This window comes from Chelonia mydas, chromosome 1, assembly GCF_015237465.2.
Source record: "Chelonia mydas isolate rCheMyd1 chromosome 1, rCheMyd1.pri.v2, whole genome shotgun sequence".
Lineage (NCBI taxonomy): Eukaryota > Metazoa > Chordata > Testudines > Cheloniidae > Chelonia > Chelonia mydas.
In genome coordinates this window covers 269,629,407-269,645,955 of record NC_057849.1, presented here as the reverse complement: position 1 = coordinate 269,645,955, position 16,549 = coordinate 269,629,407, and the positions used below count along the sequence as shown (strand labels likewise).

The 16,549-nt window shown below is 41.4% G+C and overlaps 1 protein-coding gene across 6 annotated transcripts in view; it reads right to left on the bottom strand.

The window, feature by feature from the left end:
- POC1B (POC1 centriolar protein B) overlaps window positions 1-16,549 on the bottom strand; it is a 95,645-nt gene that overhangs the window by 42,626 nt on the left and 36,470 nt on the right. For 5 of the 6 annotated variants that reach the window (XM_037885378.2, XM_043546356.1, XM_037885384.2 and 2 more), the window contains exon 10: window positions 4,481-4,567. In XM_037885378.2, coding sequence (XP_037741306.1) covers window positions 4,481-4,567 — 87 coding nt within the window. Of the gene's footprint in view, window positions 1-3,541; window positions 3,618-4,480; window positions 4,568-16,549 lie in introns of those variants that run through there. The other variant, XM_043546359.1, reaches the window with a different exon arrangement.

Sequence of the window (16,549 nt, the reverse complement as noted above, 5' to 3'; positions counted from 1 at the left end):
TTCATCTAAAATACACAAGAAGTCATATCACTCAAAGATGGTAGGATGTATCTTGGTTCAAGGTAGAATTTTCCCACCAAGTAGAAAGGTGAATTGGACAGGGGAATTCATAAATTAGAATACCTAAAAAGGTGGTAGTTCAAAATTTTAAAAATTAACATTTTTTGACACTTTGTAGCAATACCCCCACCAAAAAAATAGATAGAAACATCCTTCCTGGAAGATTGGGGCCTTATTGAGTTTCCTATGATTTACAGGGCCCTTATACAAGGGTCCTAAGGCAAGGGATACAGATCGCCCTCAAAGCAGCAAAGGACTAGGCTCGCCAGGGGAAAGTTTAGTGAGAGCTCCCCCAACTAATCTCCTAAAATTTATAAGAATTTTGGGGAAAGAAGCCTTCTGTGGCTTTCCAAGGGATTAATGCACTCAAGGCTGGGGGAAGTTGAGCTCCTTTTCTAGAGATCTTAGGAGTGTGTAGATTTTGCCCTCCAAGCAACCTCGCAAACCACAATGTAGAAGTGGGAATACCCTATCTTCTCCTTAAAGTTTTTTGTTATTAATATTACCATGGCACCAAGGAGCCCTAGTCACGAATCATTGTGCTAGATGCTGTACAAACACAGAATAAACAAACAATTACTCCTCAAAGAATTTACAGTCTACGTATAAGACAGGAAATAACAGATGGATACAGAGATGGGGAAGTACAAGTGAACGATGAGACAATATTGCTCAGCATGATAGGCAGTAGTTTCAACACAGCAGCAGCCTGACCATTGTCACGTTACTTGGAAGCATCACAGCAAAGGAGAATTTCAAGGATGGCTTTGAAGGAGAATAATAAGGTTGCTTTGTGGAGCTGCCCAAAATGTGAGGGGCGGCATAAAAGAAAGCATGAAGGTTTATGAAAAATGAACAAGTGGGAGATGGAGGCTAGTATCATGGGTTGGTTGGATGTGGGAGTCAACATCTCAATAGTGAATGAGAGACTTAAAAGTGAAGACAAGCAGCTTATGTTTGACGTGATAAAAAGGGGAGCCAGTGGAGGGCGGCAAATAGGGGAGTGATATGGTCAAAACAACAGGCTGGGTAAATGATCTTTGAAGTAGAATTCTGGACAGAGCTGAGTGGGGCAAGACTGTATTTGCCATGGCCCTAGAAAAAAAGGATGTTGCAATAATTGAGACATGAGATGATTTGTGGGGAGGGATAGCTCAGTGGTTTGAGCATTGGCCTACTAAACCCAAGGTTATGAGTTCAATCCTTGAGGGGACCATTTAGGGATCTGGGGCAAAAATTGGGGATTGGTCCTGCTTTGAGCAGGGGGTTGGACTAGATGACCTCCTGAGGTCCTTTCCAACCCTGATATTCTATGATGAAGTCTGGATGACAGTTATAGCTGTGTGAATGGATATGCTGTGCAGAAAGAACTGGCAAGATTTAGATATAGCCTAGATGTAAGGACTACTGACGGGTCCAAGTTGAATATGACACCCAGGTAACAGATCTGAGTGACAGGCAAGATTGTGGCGTTGTCCACAGCGATCAAGAAAGGAGGTTGTGGGTAGGAGATGGAGTGTGGTTGGGAGATTAGGAACTTTGTTTTAGTCGTGTTGAGCTTCAGCTGATGGCTAGACCAGCCCAGGAGATGTCAGACAGACAGGCCAAGATTTTAGTTTAGACAGAAGGAGACAAGTCTGGAGCAGAGAGGTAGATTTGTGAGTCATCAGCATTGAGATGATACTTGAATTTGTGTTTGTGGATGAGATTATCATGTGTTAAGGTGCCGAAGGAGAAGTGAAGGACACCAAAGACGGAATGCTCACAGACAGTCAGGAGGGGGATGGGAAAGCTCCTCCAAAGGATACGCTGAAGGAGCAAATAGAGAAGTAGAAGAAGAAAACCAGGAGAGGACGCAATTACAGAAGCCAAGGGAGGCCAAGATTTCAAGAAGAGCATGGTCAATGGCGTTGAAGGTGGTTGATTGGCCAAGGAGGATGAGGATGGAATATTGGTTCTGAGATCTGGCTAAGAGACCATTGGAGACTTTGGTGAGAGTGTCTTCAGTGGAGTGAAAGGGGCACAAGCTGGATTGGAGAGGGTCTAGGATGGAATTGCAGGAGAGGAACTTCACATAGTGTGTTCAGTGAGCTTACCGATGAAAAGAAGAAGGGACAGTTGGAGAGAGAGGGTTTTGGGGTTTGTTTTGTTTTGTTTTGTTTTTTGTTAAGTTGGGAGAGACTAAAGCATGCTTGTATTGTGAGGGTAAGAGCCTGAGAAAAGAAAGATGTTAAGGAGAAGAGTATGGGAGAGGATGAGAGTGGGCAAAAGTGAGATCAAGAGCTGGGATGAGATGGAGTGACTAGGGCAAGTGAAGGGGTGACAGTAGAGAAGAAGTAGGAAAGAGTTGTAGGAGGAGATAGAGAAAAGGGAAGGTCACATTGTATTTTGTCAATTTTCTCTTGGAAAAAAAATCAGTGAGGTCCTGTGAGGAGAGAAAAGGGGAGGATTTGAGGAATGAGTCACAGGTGGCAAAAAGGCAGCTGGAATTGAGAATGTGGAATGTAATTAAGTTGGACAAGTAGAGTTGTTCAGCTAGGACGGGGTGGCCAACCTGAGTCTGAGAAGGAGCCAGAATTTACCGATGTACATGGCAAAAAAAGAGCCACAGTAATACATCAGCAGCCCCCATCAGCTCCCTCCCCCGCCACCCCCAATACTTCCTGCCTGCTGGCAGCCCTCCCTCCCTGTGCCTCCAGCCCCCTCCCTCCCTGTGCCTCCTGCCCACTGTGATCAGCTGTTTCTCAGTGTAAAGGAGGCTCTGGGATGAAGGGGGGAGGAGCAAGGGTGCAGCAGGCTCAGGGGAGGGGGCAGGAAGGGGCGGAGTGGGAGCGGGGCATGGGGTTGAGCAATGGAAAGTTGGCACCTGTAGCTCCAGCCCCAGAGTCAGCACCTATACAAGGAGCCGCATATTAACTTCTGAAGAGTTGCATGTGGCTCCAGAGCCACAGGTTGGCCACCCCTGAGCTAGGAAGATGGCAGAACTGAAAGAGTAGAGAATGAAATGTAATGATCACAGTGGTCCCACTGATTGTTTGGCAGGCTTCCTACTTCTGATGCACTTAATTTTTTTTGCTGTTTCACTCTTGTGACTGTAACTTTTAATTTTCACTTAAATAGCTTCCTTATTTTTGTATGGTTAATCTTTCTGAAGTTAAATGCTACTATGGTGGTCTTTTTTTGGTATTTTCTCTCCACTACTTACAAGAGTTATAAAATAAATACCCAGTAAAGTGAGTGGATTATTTTGACCCCAGCTAGGTTAAAAAGCTAAATTTTCTTGGTGACGCTGAAAACACAACAGCAAAATTGCTAATGAGATCAAAGCATTTGAATTACAAAAGCCCTTGCCAAATGTTAGGTGAGGATTTCAGTTTGGCTGGGGAGGAAAGACGGTTAAACAGCACTACAACCTCTATAGAGCATTTCATCCAAGGATCTCAAATCACTTTTAAAACATTAAATAACTCTTACCACACACCTGTATGTAGGGGTTACTACCACCATTTTATAGATGGGGACAGAGAGATCAGGTGACATTCATGGTCACACAAAATCTGAGGAAAGACGGAGCAAAACACAGTCTTGTTGCACAGTCCGGTGCTTTAAGCATAAAATCATCCATCCACTCTAGCCAGCTACTTATGATGATTACCATTGCCTTAGACAGCAGACTCTTTACAAATCCTGTCATCTAATAATTAAATTCAGTGGAACAATTTCAGAGCTAATAATTCATGGGGAGGGAGAGGGAAGGAGGAAACATTCTCATCCTAGAAAAAGATTTCTCATTTTAACCTAACTCTAGAACAGTACATCCTTTATTATCCAACACCGAGTGAGCATTTTTCTCCTCCTACGAAAGCACCATTTAAATATTGCCTTTCTTTCCTCCCACACACCACTGTTACATTAAAGTGAACACTAAAAGGAGCTAATCCTATCATTCCTTCTTAGAATGATGTGTGCTAGCTGACACCATAAAAGGAGAAAAATCAAATCATATAATTATGGGCACTCTTTATCAAGAAAAAGACTGTTCTTTGTTTTCCAGTACATGTCTATTTGTCTGAAACTTAAGTTTGCAAAATCAAATATTTCATAAATTGAATATTTACATAGAAACAAATATCATGTGATTTTTCAACAACTAATTATGAGATTCTCTTAGTACAATAAAAGATTAAATCTCTTAAGCAAAGTGAAAACTTCACTCTTGCACCATCTTCTGGTTAACACTCTGAATTGTGGAAGGAGATTTGAACATGGTGGCTAAGAAGTTAAGACTCTCTGAATAGTAAAACTATTTACTGGACTCTGACTACATTTTATCAATTTAGAGAAAGTCCACATTGCCACTAACCTACTGATTTAAACTACGCTTTGTCCTTCCGAACAAGCCCCCCCCCAGGAAACTTACCGGAGAACTGAAATACATGGAGGAACTAATATCTATGACAGGTGGGTCAAGCGTTTGTGTATCTGTCACATCGAAGCTAGGATCTATCTGTCAAAAACAAATTTTGATGTTAGTATTTCTATATCAATAGAAAATGGAAACAAAAACCATATGTTAAATGAGGGCATCCCTATCAACACAGCTACAGGTAAGGGTAATATATTCATAAAAGAAACTGCTTTCTTTGAAGCCTTTCCTGTAACCATAATCATAATGTATTGGTAACCACACATTAAAGAAACCAATTATATTAATATAGATCATATCAAATAGGTCTATAGTCCGTACTTTTGTTATAAACCTCAAACACCCCAAAAAAGTAATTGACTCAGAGGTTCTTATCCTATTCTTAGCACAGGAGCTAGGAATCAAGAAGTTAAATTTTATAATAGAAATATGAAAATAGCAACTATAAAATTGATTTAATTGGGTCAGTTAACACTGATGTTACCCAAAATTTAAGCCAGCTGCTGATCTCCAATAGAATCACTAATGACCTCTGAACAAATGCATTCCAGGAAGCTTTTTTCCAAGTTTCCAAATGTGGCCTCTATATATTTTTTCATGTGATCTGAAGCCCAAACTAAAAGGGCAGTATGTAGTTTTTGCAGCCTATTCTTTTGAAGATTCCTTGTAAAATTTCTGCTATGATTTCATCTTTTTCCTCTCTGGAAATATGATTGCACATAGCTAGACTACAAGTTCAATTTCCAAAAGCATCGAAGTAATTTAGGAGCCTAAGCCCTACTTTCAAAAGAACTCTAATTCTTATTTGCAAATCATGTTTGTTTTTCAGGTTATGAGGCAACAGTGGTTTCTGTGGTAGGTTAAGTGTCTGAATAGAAGTCACGATGTCTGAAAAACATGCAAAAACTGATTCATGGTGAGCTACTATATGAAAGTGATTGACTATGAAGGGCTGCATTCTGCCTGAAATGCATTACATAGCTACACACCACAAAATATCCGAAGTCTGTGCTGTCCAGGTACTAAAATTATTTGATATTGTTTGGTTCTATAAATTTGGAACAGAAGTTAGAAGTGCTTGATTTGTACCTTTCGTCATGGTTCTGAAAATCTCCTTTATCTAAAATGGGAGAACTAAGAGAAATACTAATGTAAATGGAATATAAAAACCTCATGAAAACACAGAAGGAAAATCCTTCTCACATCTATCATAAGGTTTTATATTACTGCCGATTACCATAGTATCTGAGCATCTTATGTAAAATACACATAATAGTTTATTGTGGACTTCACAGAGTGATTTTGTTTTTTAGTAAAAACTCTACTTGGGGGAAATTTGTCACAGGCTGGCAGGCCCCTTAAGGGGCGTTGGAAGCAGCCTTGCCTGTGACAGATCAGCTACTGTCCCAGCTGACCTGACTGGCTAAGGATCAGATGGCCTTGTTTAATTATTAGACACAGTTGGGAAGGGGGCAAGGGATGCCTGTGGAGAGCTGAGAAAGCTCAGTCTGGAGAGAGGAGCTGCAGAAGGGCAAATGGCGCCTCTGGCAGGCCCTGGAGAAGAATAACTCCCAGGCAGACAGCCTGGAAGAGGATGAGGTAAGACTCCCACAGGCAGGGGTGAAAGTAAGTCGAGTGACTTACCGGTACTCTGGGGCCAGCTCTGGCCCCCGGAAGGGGCGGGGTTGAGGGGGTCAGAGCCAGCCCCAGCCCACGCTGTAAGGTAAGTGCTCCGCCCGCACCGGGGTAGCAGGAGCAGCCCAGGGCTCCTGGGGCTATTTAAAGGGCCCAGAGCTCCCCTCTTCTACCGCCCTGGCCCTTTAAATAGCCGCTGGAGCCCTGGGGAAGAGGCAGGGCTCCAGCGGCTATTTAAAGGACCGGGGCGGCAGAGGCAGCTGGAGCCCTGGCCCTTTAAATAGCCCCGGAGCCCCCGCTACCCCAGGGCTCTGGGGGCTATTTAGAGGGCCCGCGGCTCCCCTGCTTGTACCGCCCCGGTCCTTTAAATAGCCGCCGGAGCCCTGGAGTAGCAGCGGCGGGGCTCCAGTGGCTATTTAAAGGGCCCAGGTGGTAGAAGCAGGGAAGTCCCAGGCCCCTTAAATAGCTGCCGGAGCCCTGCAGCCGCTACCCCAGGGCTCCAGCAGCAGGGTCTGGAGGCAATTTAAAGGGCCTGGGGCTCCAGCCACTGCTGGGAGCCCCAGACCCTTTAAATTGCCCCCTGGGGAAGCCGGGCTGCCCCAGTACGGTGCATCGGCTCTTGCCGGTACGCCGTACTGGGGCGTACCGGCTGACTTTCACCTCTGCCCACAGGGGAAAAGCCCTGAGAGTCAGAGCTCTATAGCAGATGAGGCAACAGCTGAAAGCTGAGCCCAGATGGTACAGAACCCTTTTACTCCATGTTGTGGGGGACTATCGTCTAAGTTTATTACCAGCACCAGGTGGTGCTGAGAGAGGTTACTGTCTGGGAGAGTTTCTGGGTGAAGGGGGCAGCTGAGTTGAGTGTCATCAGCATACTGCTGACATCTGAGTACATGGCATCTCACTATCTTTTGCACTGATTTCATGTAGATATTGAAAAGAGGAGATAATACGGATCATCATGTGCAGCCTTTGGAGAGAAAGAGCAATACCCATCATGACACAGACCTCTGCTGGAGAGGAACAACTGGAGCCACTGAATGCTGAGCCCTGTACTCCTGCTATGTCATGTAGGTCATATACTATTCCAAAATAGGCTGAAGACTTTGGAAACTTATCCCCTATGCATCAATGACTCATGAGCGTCAACATCAAAATTACTATAAAACCAGATATCGGCTTCTCTTGTGTGTTACAGTCTCTGTCTTCCTTAAAATCCCTTCTTAAAATCCAATTTATATAAGCTTGCCTATAAACCACAGCTTTAATGAAATCTAAACCACCACCAAAACATACACCCCATGTAACTATATAATCTTTGTGTTCTCAGTGCTGTCCTATTCTTTCTCCATCCTTTCCCTTTGTTTTCTCCTCTTCCTACCCTTTTGTTTATTTTGGCCCCAGTCACACAAACTACTTCATGTTGAAAGAAAAGGAGTACTTGTGGCACCTTAGAGACTAACAAATTTATTTGAGCATAAGCTTTCATGAGCTACAGCTCACTTCATCAGGTGCATTCAGTGGAAAATACAGTGGGGAGATTTATATACATAGAGAACATGAAACAATGGGTGTTACCATACAGACTTTTCTTTTTGCGAATACAGACTAACACAGCCGCTACTCTGAATACTTCATGTTGATGGATCTTAACACCCATGAGGAGGCCCGGCGAAGTTAGTGAGGCTGCACATAGGAGCAAGGGGCCTGCTTACATGAAGCAGCATGCAGATCAGGACCTTACACTACATTTTTCTGGTTAGGGAATCTGTCTTGTTTATGTGAAGTGCTATGCATGTTTTTATACCATTTCCATCACCTTGTTATCTGAGCATCAAACGCTCTGATATGTTCTTCAGTTCAAACATGTTTGGTCCAAATATGTTCTTCCAGTCCAAATATTTGGACTGGATAAAAAGTAGAAGAGTGTGTCATAGAGCTAAGGAATAGTAAATGAAGTGCGTGCCCAGTGTGCGGAATAGGGTACCTGTAAAAAGAAAGTATCTTATGCAATGTACAGCTGTGGCATATCATAATGCAAGCCTTATTGTTCAACACAATTGAGTTGAACGTATTAACTTAATCAAAAAAACTTACAAAATACACTTAAAATATTGAGGGAATAACTCTAGGAGTTGCGCTGAATTTACCCCAGTGTACATAAGATCAAAATTTGGCCCCCAACTGTAACTGTTCAACCAATCTCTCTTCTCACTATTGCTTGTAGCACCTTTACTACTTTCTCTCAAGGATCATTACAACAACATACATGACAAACCACATCCATAGTTTAATTTCAATTCCAAGGGCACACTATTCAATATAATCTTAAAGCAAATAAAATACAATAAGAAGCACATTTCACCACCTTTTTCCATTTTCCAATGGCTTTACAAACATTAGGGGTACTTGCTGTGATTCACTGAGGAGTATTGGTGTCATTAGTTCAAAACTAACATTTCAGCAGAGGACACAAAACTATTTTACAGAAGTTATAGTGAAACCAAACTATTTCCCATTTCAAGGCAAATGCAACAATATTAAGCAAAGAAAATGAATCTGTATACAGAGCATAATTTACACTTTTGTAAAAAAAAAAAATGAAATTAGCATTTGTGCTCAAGTGGCATTTTAAAATTATCTTATTTTAATTTGGTTAGACTACAGCTAACCTATTACGCTTATGTAATAACCAAAAATATTGAATTAACCATCCACAGATTTATTTCTAAACTTTTTTCGGTAAAGATATGTAGAACTTGTCTACACACAGGTTACACTAGTTTAACTAAAGAAAAGATGTAGTACTGATTTAAACTGGTGCAAGTTTGTGTATGACCATTCTACATTGACTTAAATCTGATTTACATTGGTTTAGCTCATCTTGAGAGGCAAGCTAAACTCATGTAAAACAGATTTAATCTGGCGTGTCCAGTGTGTCCGTGCACAAAGTTGCACCAGTTTAACTAAATAGAAGGAACATTGCACCTTGAATTAAACTGGTGCAACTTTGTTTAGAGCAAGCTGTAGATACCAATAAGAATGAAAAATGTAGGCACAATTTCCTGTTCCTCTCTATAACTGTAATCTCCAGTAATATGTGAAGATACTTGTTTTCATCCATGCAAGCCACTAAAATCAAGTATTTGGTGTTTTCCTTCATGTGGCTTTTTACCAAAGATAGTTACAGAACAGAATATGCAGCTGTGCTGTACAGTATGTAAAGGAAATTCAGTAAAATAAAAAATCCCTTAGCCATTTATAGAGTAAGGTGAATCACAAGCAATAGGCAGCATAGGCTAATAAAGAATAAGTTCTGCCAGACAAACCTGATTGCATTTTTTTTTTATAAAATCACAAAATCAGTTAACAATAGAAGCATAGTGCATGTAATATATTTGGGTTTTAATAAAACATTTATTGCTGTCTCATGAAAACTTAATTAAAATTGGCTTAGATAAGAAATTAATGCAGTGGACAAAACCTGGCTTGATAACTATAAACAAGAGGCAACTCTAGACATGAATGACTATTGCTTCCATTGCTTCAGATTATGCTTATATGTATTACACTATATATGTGCCCATGGAAAGTGCAAGAATTATTCTAGACCCTGGTGGTTAGGACACTCACCTAGGATGTGAAAAGCCCAAGTTCATGTCCCTGCTCTAATGACTTTATTTATACACAATGGAACAGCTTCAACAGGACAGACTGAGAAAGACCCACAACAGAATATTCCATAACCCAGTGGCTAGAGCATTATCTTGCCAAGTTCAAATCCCTTCTCCATATCAGGCGGAGGGGGAAATTAAAGCTGGGTCTCCCATATCCCAGGAAAGTACCCTAACAGAAGGGCTAAAAGTTAAATGGCTCGTCTTCCTCCCTTCCCTTTGGCTTTTCTGAAAATGTCTGAAATTGAAACAAAAAACATCAGAGCAAGATGAACCAAAATATTTTGTTTTAACCCAACTTGACATTTTTTTTACTTCCCCAAAGTGCAGAAAATTTTCAAAAAAAATTGGTTTTGGTTGAACACAATACAATTTTTCCCATGATTTTTCACGAGTGCCAGCACACTGAAAAATCCATTTTCCACCCAGTTCTACTTAAAAGGGAACATGGGAAGTGGTCATCCTGAAAGAGACCTAGAAGTGATATTGGAAAGCCAATAGATAACGTGATCTGACTAAAGAAGGCAGGGTGACTGAGGACTGTTCATACAATAGCAATCTCATCCTGGAGCAGGAAGGTAATAGTCTCTCTCTCTGTGAGTCTGTAATATGCTTTCTGGGCACATCAGAGAGATAGTGACAAGGTGGAGAGAATTCAGAGAACAACAACAAAAATAAGGGCTGCCGAGCCTATCTACAAGATAAAAAAAAAAAAAAAAAAAAAGAGAACTAAATATGTATAGATAAAGCAAGAAAGTAAGGAGGGCAGGACATGAAACAGTCTACAAATATTTCAAGGGTATAAATACTGAGGATAATTATTTAGTGTAATACATATAAGCATAATCTGAAGCAATGGAATGATGCTAAGAGAGAATATTTAAGACAAATCTCTCAAAATGTTTCCTGACATCAAGATGAACTAGACTGTAGAATAGTCTCCCCAAGGGTATTGGTGGAAATTTAATTTAACTTTAAAAAAAAAATAAAAAAATAAAAAAAAAAGAGTGAGACTGGCCAAAACCCTAGAAAGTACAGTGTATCAAATAATTCTCCATTGAGAGGGAGATTGACTAGAGAATCTTCCTTAATTAAAACAGTACCTAGTCAATTAGGTTACAATATTAAGCATGTTCATTAATCGACTCTAATAATTTCTAAAGGATATTAACCTTTGACAGAAATTTCCATTCAAATTTCCATTCTCAGCACTTTTTGAGTATTAATTATTAAAGGGAACTTGGTCTTAAAGTAGAGGATAATGGCTAAAGAAAATGAGGTACACAGAGGTTAGGTCATTTGCTGAAGATTACAGGGAAAAAGTATGGCAGAAAAAAATTACTAGAATCAATGTCTGCTGTCTCCTACTCCTAACCAAATGACTGTTATTCTATTGACCTCCATGAACTGGTTTGAAGAGATTAAACACAAAAATATTGTTACACACTATAGCTTTATAGTGTGTTTAATCCAGGGGTAGGCAACCTATGGCACGCATGCCAAAGGCGGCATGCGAGCTGATTTTCAGTGGCACTCACACTGCCCAGGTCCTGGCCACGGGTCCCGGGGGCTCTGCTGCTGGCCTTGGGTACTGGCCGCCGGCTGCCTGCCAGCTGCAGTTCCATCCACTGCCCCGCTCAGCCTGCTGCTGGCCCTGGGTCCCGGCCACCGGTCCGGGGGGCTCTGCTGCTGGCCCGGGGTCCCAGCCGCTGGCCCGGGGCTCTGCAGCTGGCCCCATCCTGGGGCAGTGAGGGGTGCAGACGGGGCAAGAGGGGGCGCAGCTCAGCACCCCACCTTAAAAATAGTTCCAGTGCCACTGTACTGGAATATTTTTAAGTCCTGATTTGCTGTTTACATCACTATCACACCACGTGGAACAGCGCACTGCATTTGACGTTGAGATTAGAATGTACATGCAAGAGCTGGAATCAGAATTTTCTGACAGATTTCAAGATTTCCAGAGACTTGGCCCAATGCTTTCTTTTCTAATTAAACCCAAAAAGTTCAATGAAGACAACTTGGATTTGTCTGTATTTCAGTGGATTGGTGTTGAAGATTTCAAAATGCAGCTCATTCAGTTAAAAAGCTCAGAATTGTGGGCATTAAAGTTTGGAGATCTGCGGAGTGCACTTGAAGCTACTGAGAGAGATCATGGGGGTTTCTATTCTGACCTGCTGGATGTCTTTACCAGTGAAATTTAACTGTTTGAAGAAAATTGCATTTGCAATGCTTTCAGCATTTGGATCCACATACCTGTGTGAACAGGTATTTTCATACATGAAATCTGTCCTCTGTCCTTCTCAGAACCGGTTAACAACTGATCACTCAGAAGCCAGTGCGCAGCTTAAAGTATCCAAATATGTGCCAGATATTTGAAAACTCAGCAAGGAAAAATAAGGGCAAGGATCACACTAAACTGATAAGGTCTGCATTTTAATTTAATTTTAAATGAAGTTTCTTAAACATTTTAAAAACGTTATTTACTTTACATACAACAATAGTTTAGTTATATATTATAGACCTACAGAAAGAGACCTTCTAAAAACGTTAAAATGTATTACTGGCATGCGAAACCTTAAATTAGAGTGAATAAATGAATACTCGGCACACCACTTCTGAAAAGTTTCAGAGTAACAGCCGTGTTAGTCTGTATTCGCAAAAAGAAAAGGAGTACTTGTGGCACCTTAGAGACTAACCAATTTATTTGAGCATAAGCTTTCATGAGCTACAGCTCCGATGAAGTGAGCTGTAGCTCACGAAAGCTTATGCTCAAATAAATTGCTAGTCTCTAAGGTGTCACTTCTAAAAGGTTGCCTGGTTTAATCTGAAAATCTGATTTTGTGTTGGGTTGAAGTCCTCAAGGTAAAACAAACCAAGAAAATATTCTCTGATTTTTACTGCCACCTAGTGTGGATTAGTAGTCTGTTCATCTAAGGAAAATGCTGATTTAAAATTATACAAAAAATTTAAATGTGCAACTGGATAAGCAAAACATATTCAAACTCATAATACAAACACAATACACTTAAATATAATAGAATATAACATTCAAGTTTGAACATCTTTTAAAAATAATGTACTAGCTCAACCTTCCATCAATTTAAAAACCTCGACTACATACTGAGGATTCAATTAAAGCAGAAATACAGAAAGCTCAAAAAACACAACTTAGTCTCTTCCAGAGTGGTGCACATAACTTAGCATATTACACTACAACTGGACCCCTGAATAATTAAACTTAAAGCAAGTCTTGCTATCTCCCGACAAATAATACACAACTTATGTTTTCACAGAAAATCCATTAAAAAACATATGGCATGAAAGACAAGAAGTCCCTATGTTCAGAACATGTTTTTCCCGTTAAAAGTTTAACTGTAAATCTAAGCCAGTTTTGTATTGTGCAGATTTTAATCTAGTCTTTTTGTTCAGTGTTTCCCACTACAACTCTAGATTAACATCTAGATAATTATGATGTTAATTACTAGGCACCTATAGCTGTTTATTTGGTTACTCCCAGTGCCCATATGTATTCCATAGCATAATTGTATTCCATTCCACCAAATTCCATGGCAAGAATGCCTAAATTCTACAGTAATGTTAAATTATTCTGTAGTCCAAACACTCTTGTTTCTCATCCAATTATGCCTTGAAAAACATTCAATGGCAATTTAGGGATTTACGATATTCGGATGCAAAATAAGTCAATGCTTATTTTCAAGTACGGGAATGCAGCTCCAATTTGTGGGCCTCAGCTTCTGCAGAGCCGTCTATTAGGTGGCCTGGCTCAGAACCTTCTTGTCCCCATTTATGCCAAGGAAGAGAGTAGCTTGCAGCTGGCTTCAACAACTCACTTCTCTAGGCCTTGACTTCTGTGTTGTTCTCTAGGTAGCTCAAACTATGTATCTGATTTTCTCTGCTCACAGGCTGTCAACTGGACTCCATCTCTGGCTCCCTAACTTCCTGGCTCCATGGACCTATAGTCTGATCTATTATGAGAGATTCTTAAATTGTTTAGTTTATGAACATGGAGGGAGTGTCACCTGTAATCCAATTAATTCCCCCTTGTGGGGAAGATGGGTAGCAAGACGGAGCTATAACCAGGTGCCAGGTCATGGAGACAGAAAATAAAATATCAGACGCTTGCATCAACCAAAATGGTAAATTTTATGTCTAGTGGGGTGGTCACCCGCTCCGGCCCTGAAGGCGTTAAAACAGCCCTGTGAAAGGGCTGCCCAGGGGAACCAATACGCTAGGCTGATTGGGGAGGTAGCCACAGCTGGGGCCACGCCCCAATCAGGCCACAGCTGGCCCTATAAAAGGGCTGCTAGCTAGGTGTTCAGGCAGGACTCTCCCTCCAGCTTCAGAGGGAGAAGGACCTAGCTGCCTGGGAGCTGAGGGTGCAGGCAACCGAGAAGGGCTGGGGAAAGGTGAGAGGAGCAGGAGAGCTCCTGCCTGACAGCGCTACAGGCCTTGTCAAAGACCAAACCAGGTACTGGGGTTAGGCAAAGGCAGCAGGTACAAACCCCCCTCTGCCAATGATGAATGGCTTGTATGCTGCAGTCTGCCTCAGTGTGCAGGGGCTAGATGGTGACTGGCAGTAGCCATAGGCTGAGGTGAGGTGGTGATAGAGGGTTGGGGGTTCCCCTGGATGGGGAGACCCAGAGAGAGTGTGTACTGTGAGGGGGAAGCACCCCAAGATAAAGGGGCACTGGGGTCAGAGGGACATGGGGGCCTGAGGCAAGCTGGACACTGGCCTGCAGAGGGTGCTCCAGGCTGCAAGAGCTAATTCCCTGGACAACCAGCAGGAGGCGCTGCGGCAGTGAGTCCTGCATCCCTACATATGGCATATCTGAAAAATGCCAATATCTGCAGCTACACAACCAGGAGGTCTTGATTAAGATGAATGGGACAACTCAGAGCTATTATTTCAGGCTTCTTGTTAACACAGGAAGACAACACTGGATCTATTTACACTCTATAGACATTCTCAAGACTACAACAGCAACTATGGGTATGTCTACACTGTCTTAAAAAACCTCAGTGCCCAGACTCCAGCCCAAGCCTGAACATCTACACTGTACTGTTATAGCCCCACAGCTGAGCCAGCTTACCCTGGTCAGCCATGGGTCTTTTATCACATTGTAGACATATTCCTTAGAGGCCTTACAGAGTGTGTGTGGGTTTTTTTGTTTGAAATGAAAACTTACATTTGAGAACTGCAGAATACTTGGAGCTCTGGCTACTCCTAAATGATGTTAATTTATCGAATCGTAAAGTTTTTTAAGCTATAAAGATGGAATTTGGTGCCGTGCATTACGACACATAATGGATCTGAATTTTAAGCAGGACTGGATAAATTCCTTACTAGTTGTGATCATGTATTATTATACTAGCTACAAGTTAAGCTTTAAAAAGTGGAGTGATCACCTGGAAGATTCAGAAAGATACCTTCACTAGTGCCATTATTGTGTACAACATTACACAATCATCAAGATGCAGTTAGGATGTACTCACACCTTCCCTGGAAGCTTCAGGTTTGTCATTATAAGAGGTTCAATACCACAAGATGAACCACTTATAGAAGTCCCTGAGGTTTATAAGTTGTGCAACAAATTATTTTTTTATGAACATGTCCGATTTCAGTATTCTTGTATTCCCACATATACAGTCATTCAGTCTTAGGGTATCTCTATACTAGAGTGACTGCACCGGCACAGCTATCGCTCTGCAGTGGTGCTGCTGTAGTGTACACCCTTCCTACATTGACAGAAGGGGGTTTTCTGTACATATAGGTATTCCGTTGACATGGATACCTCGTTTCAAAGAGGTGGAAGAATTCTACCATCAACTAGATGCATCTACAGTGGAGGTTAGGTCAACCTAACTACATCACACAAGGCATGGAATTTTTCACAGCTCTTAGCACTGTAGTTAGATCCATCTAATTTTTAGGTGTAGGCCAGGCCTTAGTGTTCACATTTTTTTCCTAAGTGAAAAAAGCAATTAAATAGTTTTCATTCCTGCTATGGAGGTGTGTAGGTCTCTTTCTTGACTCATTTTGTAGTAATATAGTCAACCCTTCTTGATTATTGCTAGACTGCATTTCTGTCTCTGTAAAGGCTTGAAAGGTCATGCATTCTTTTATTACTGCCACTTAAAATGTATTTGTGGTTTCGCCCTTAATGCTTGTATACATTCTAATGAATACAAAAAGCAGCTCCTGGGGCCTCTTAATGCGGTACAATGCCAAGCATCACTGGCTTCATTTTAAATATAAATAAGCCTTAGATTTAGTTAAGGACAAACTTCTCCAACTGCCATTCCCCATAAGATATCATTTGTTGTTTGTCAAAGCTAAGCAGCTCTGCATTTTGTTTAATGTCTCCATTTACCTGTGCACCGGAGACATGAGTTACTAGAAGGATTAAGTATCATAACCAGATTGTCCTACAGCTGAAATAAACTACATACCCCTATTTGTTGAAGGGGAGCGGGGCAGAGGATGACAGGGCTATTTCAGGGAGAAAAAATGAATTATGAACAAAAGAAGAGTGCAGTTATAATCTGAAAAGTGACTCTAAAATGGCATAATGAGACAGGGGATGATGTATCTTCCAGGTCAAGTTAACTCAGTTTAGAAAACTTTTTTCTTAGCCATGCAAACTGAACATGGGATATGAAAGTCAATTTGCGTTATTACTAGTGCGTGAGCAGTGAACTCTAACCAACTGAGGTGTTTCAATTACACAATTAA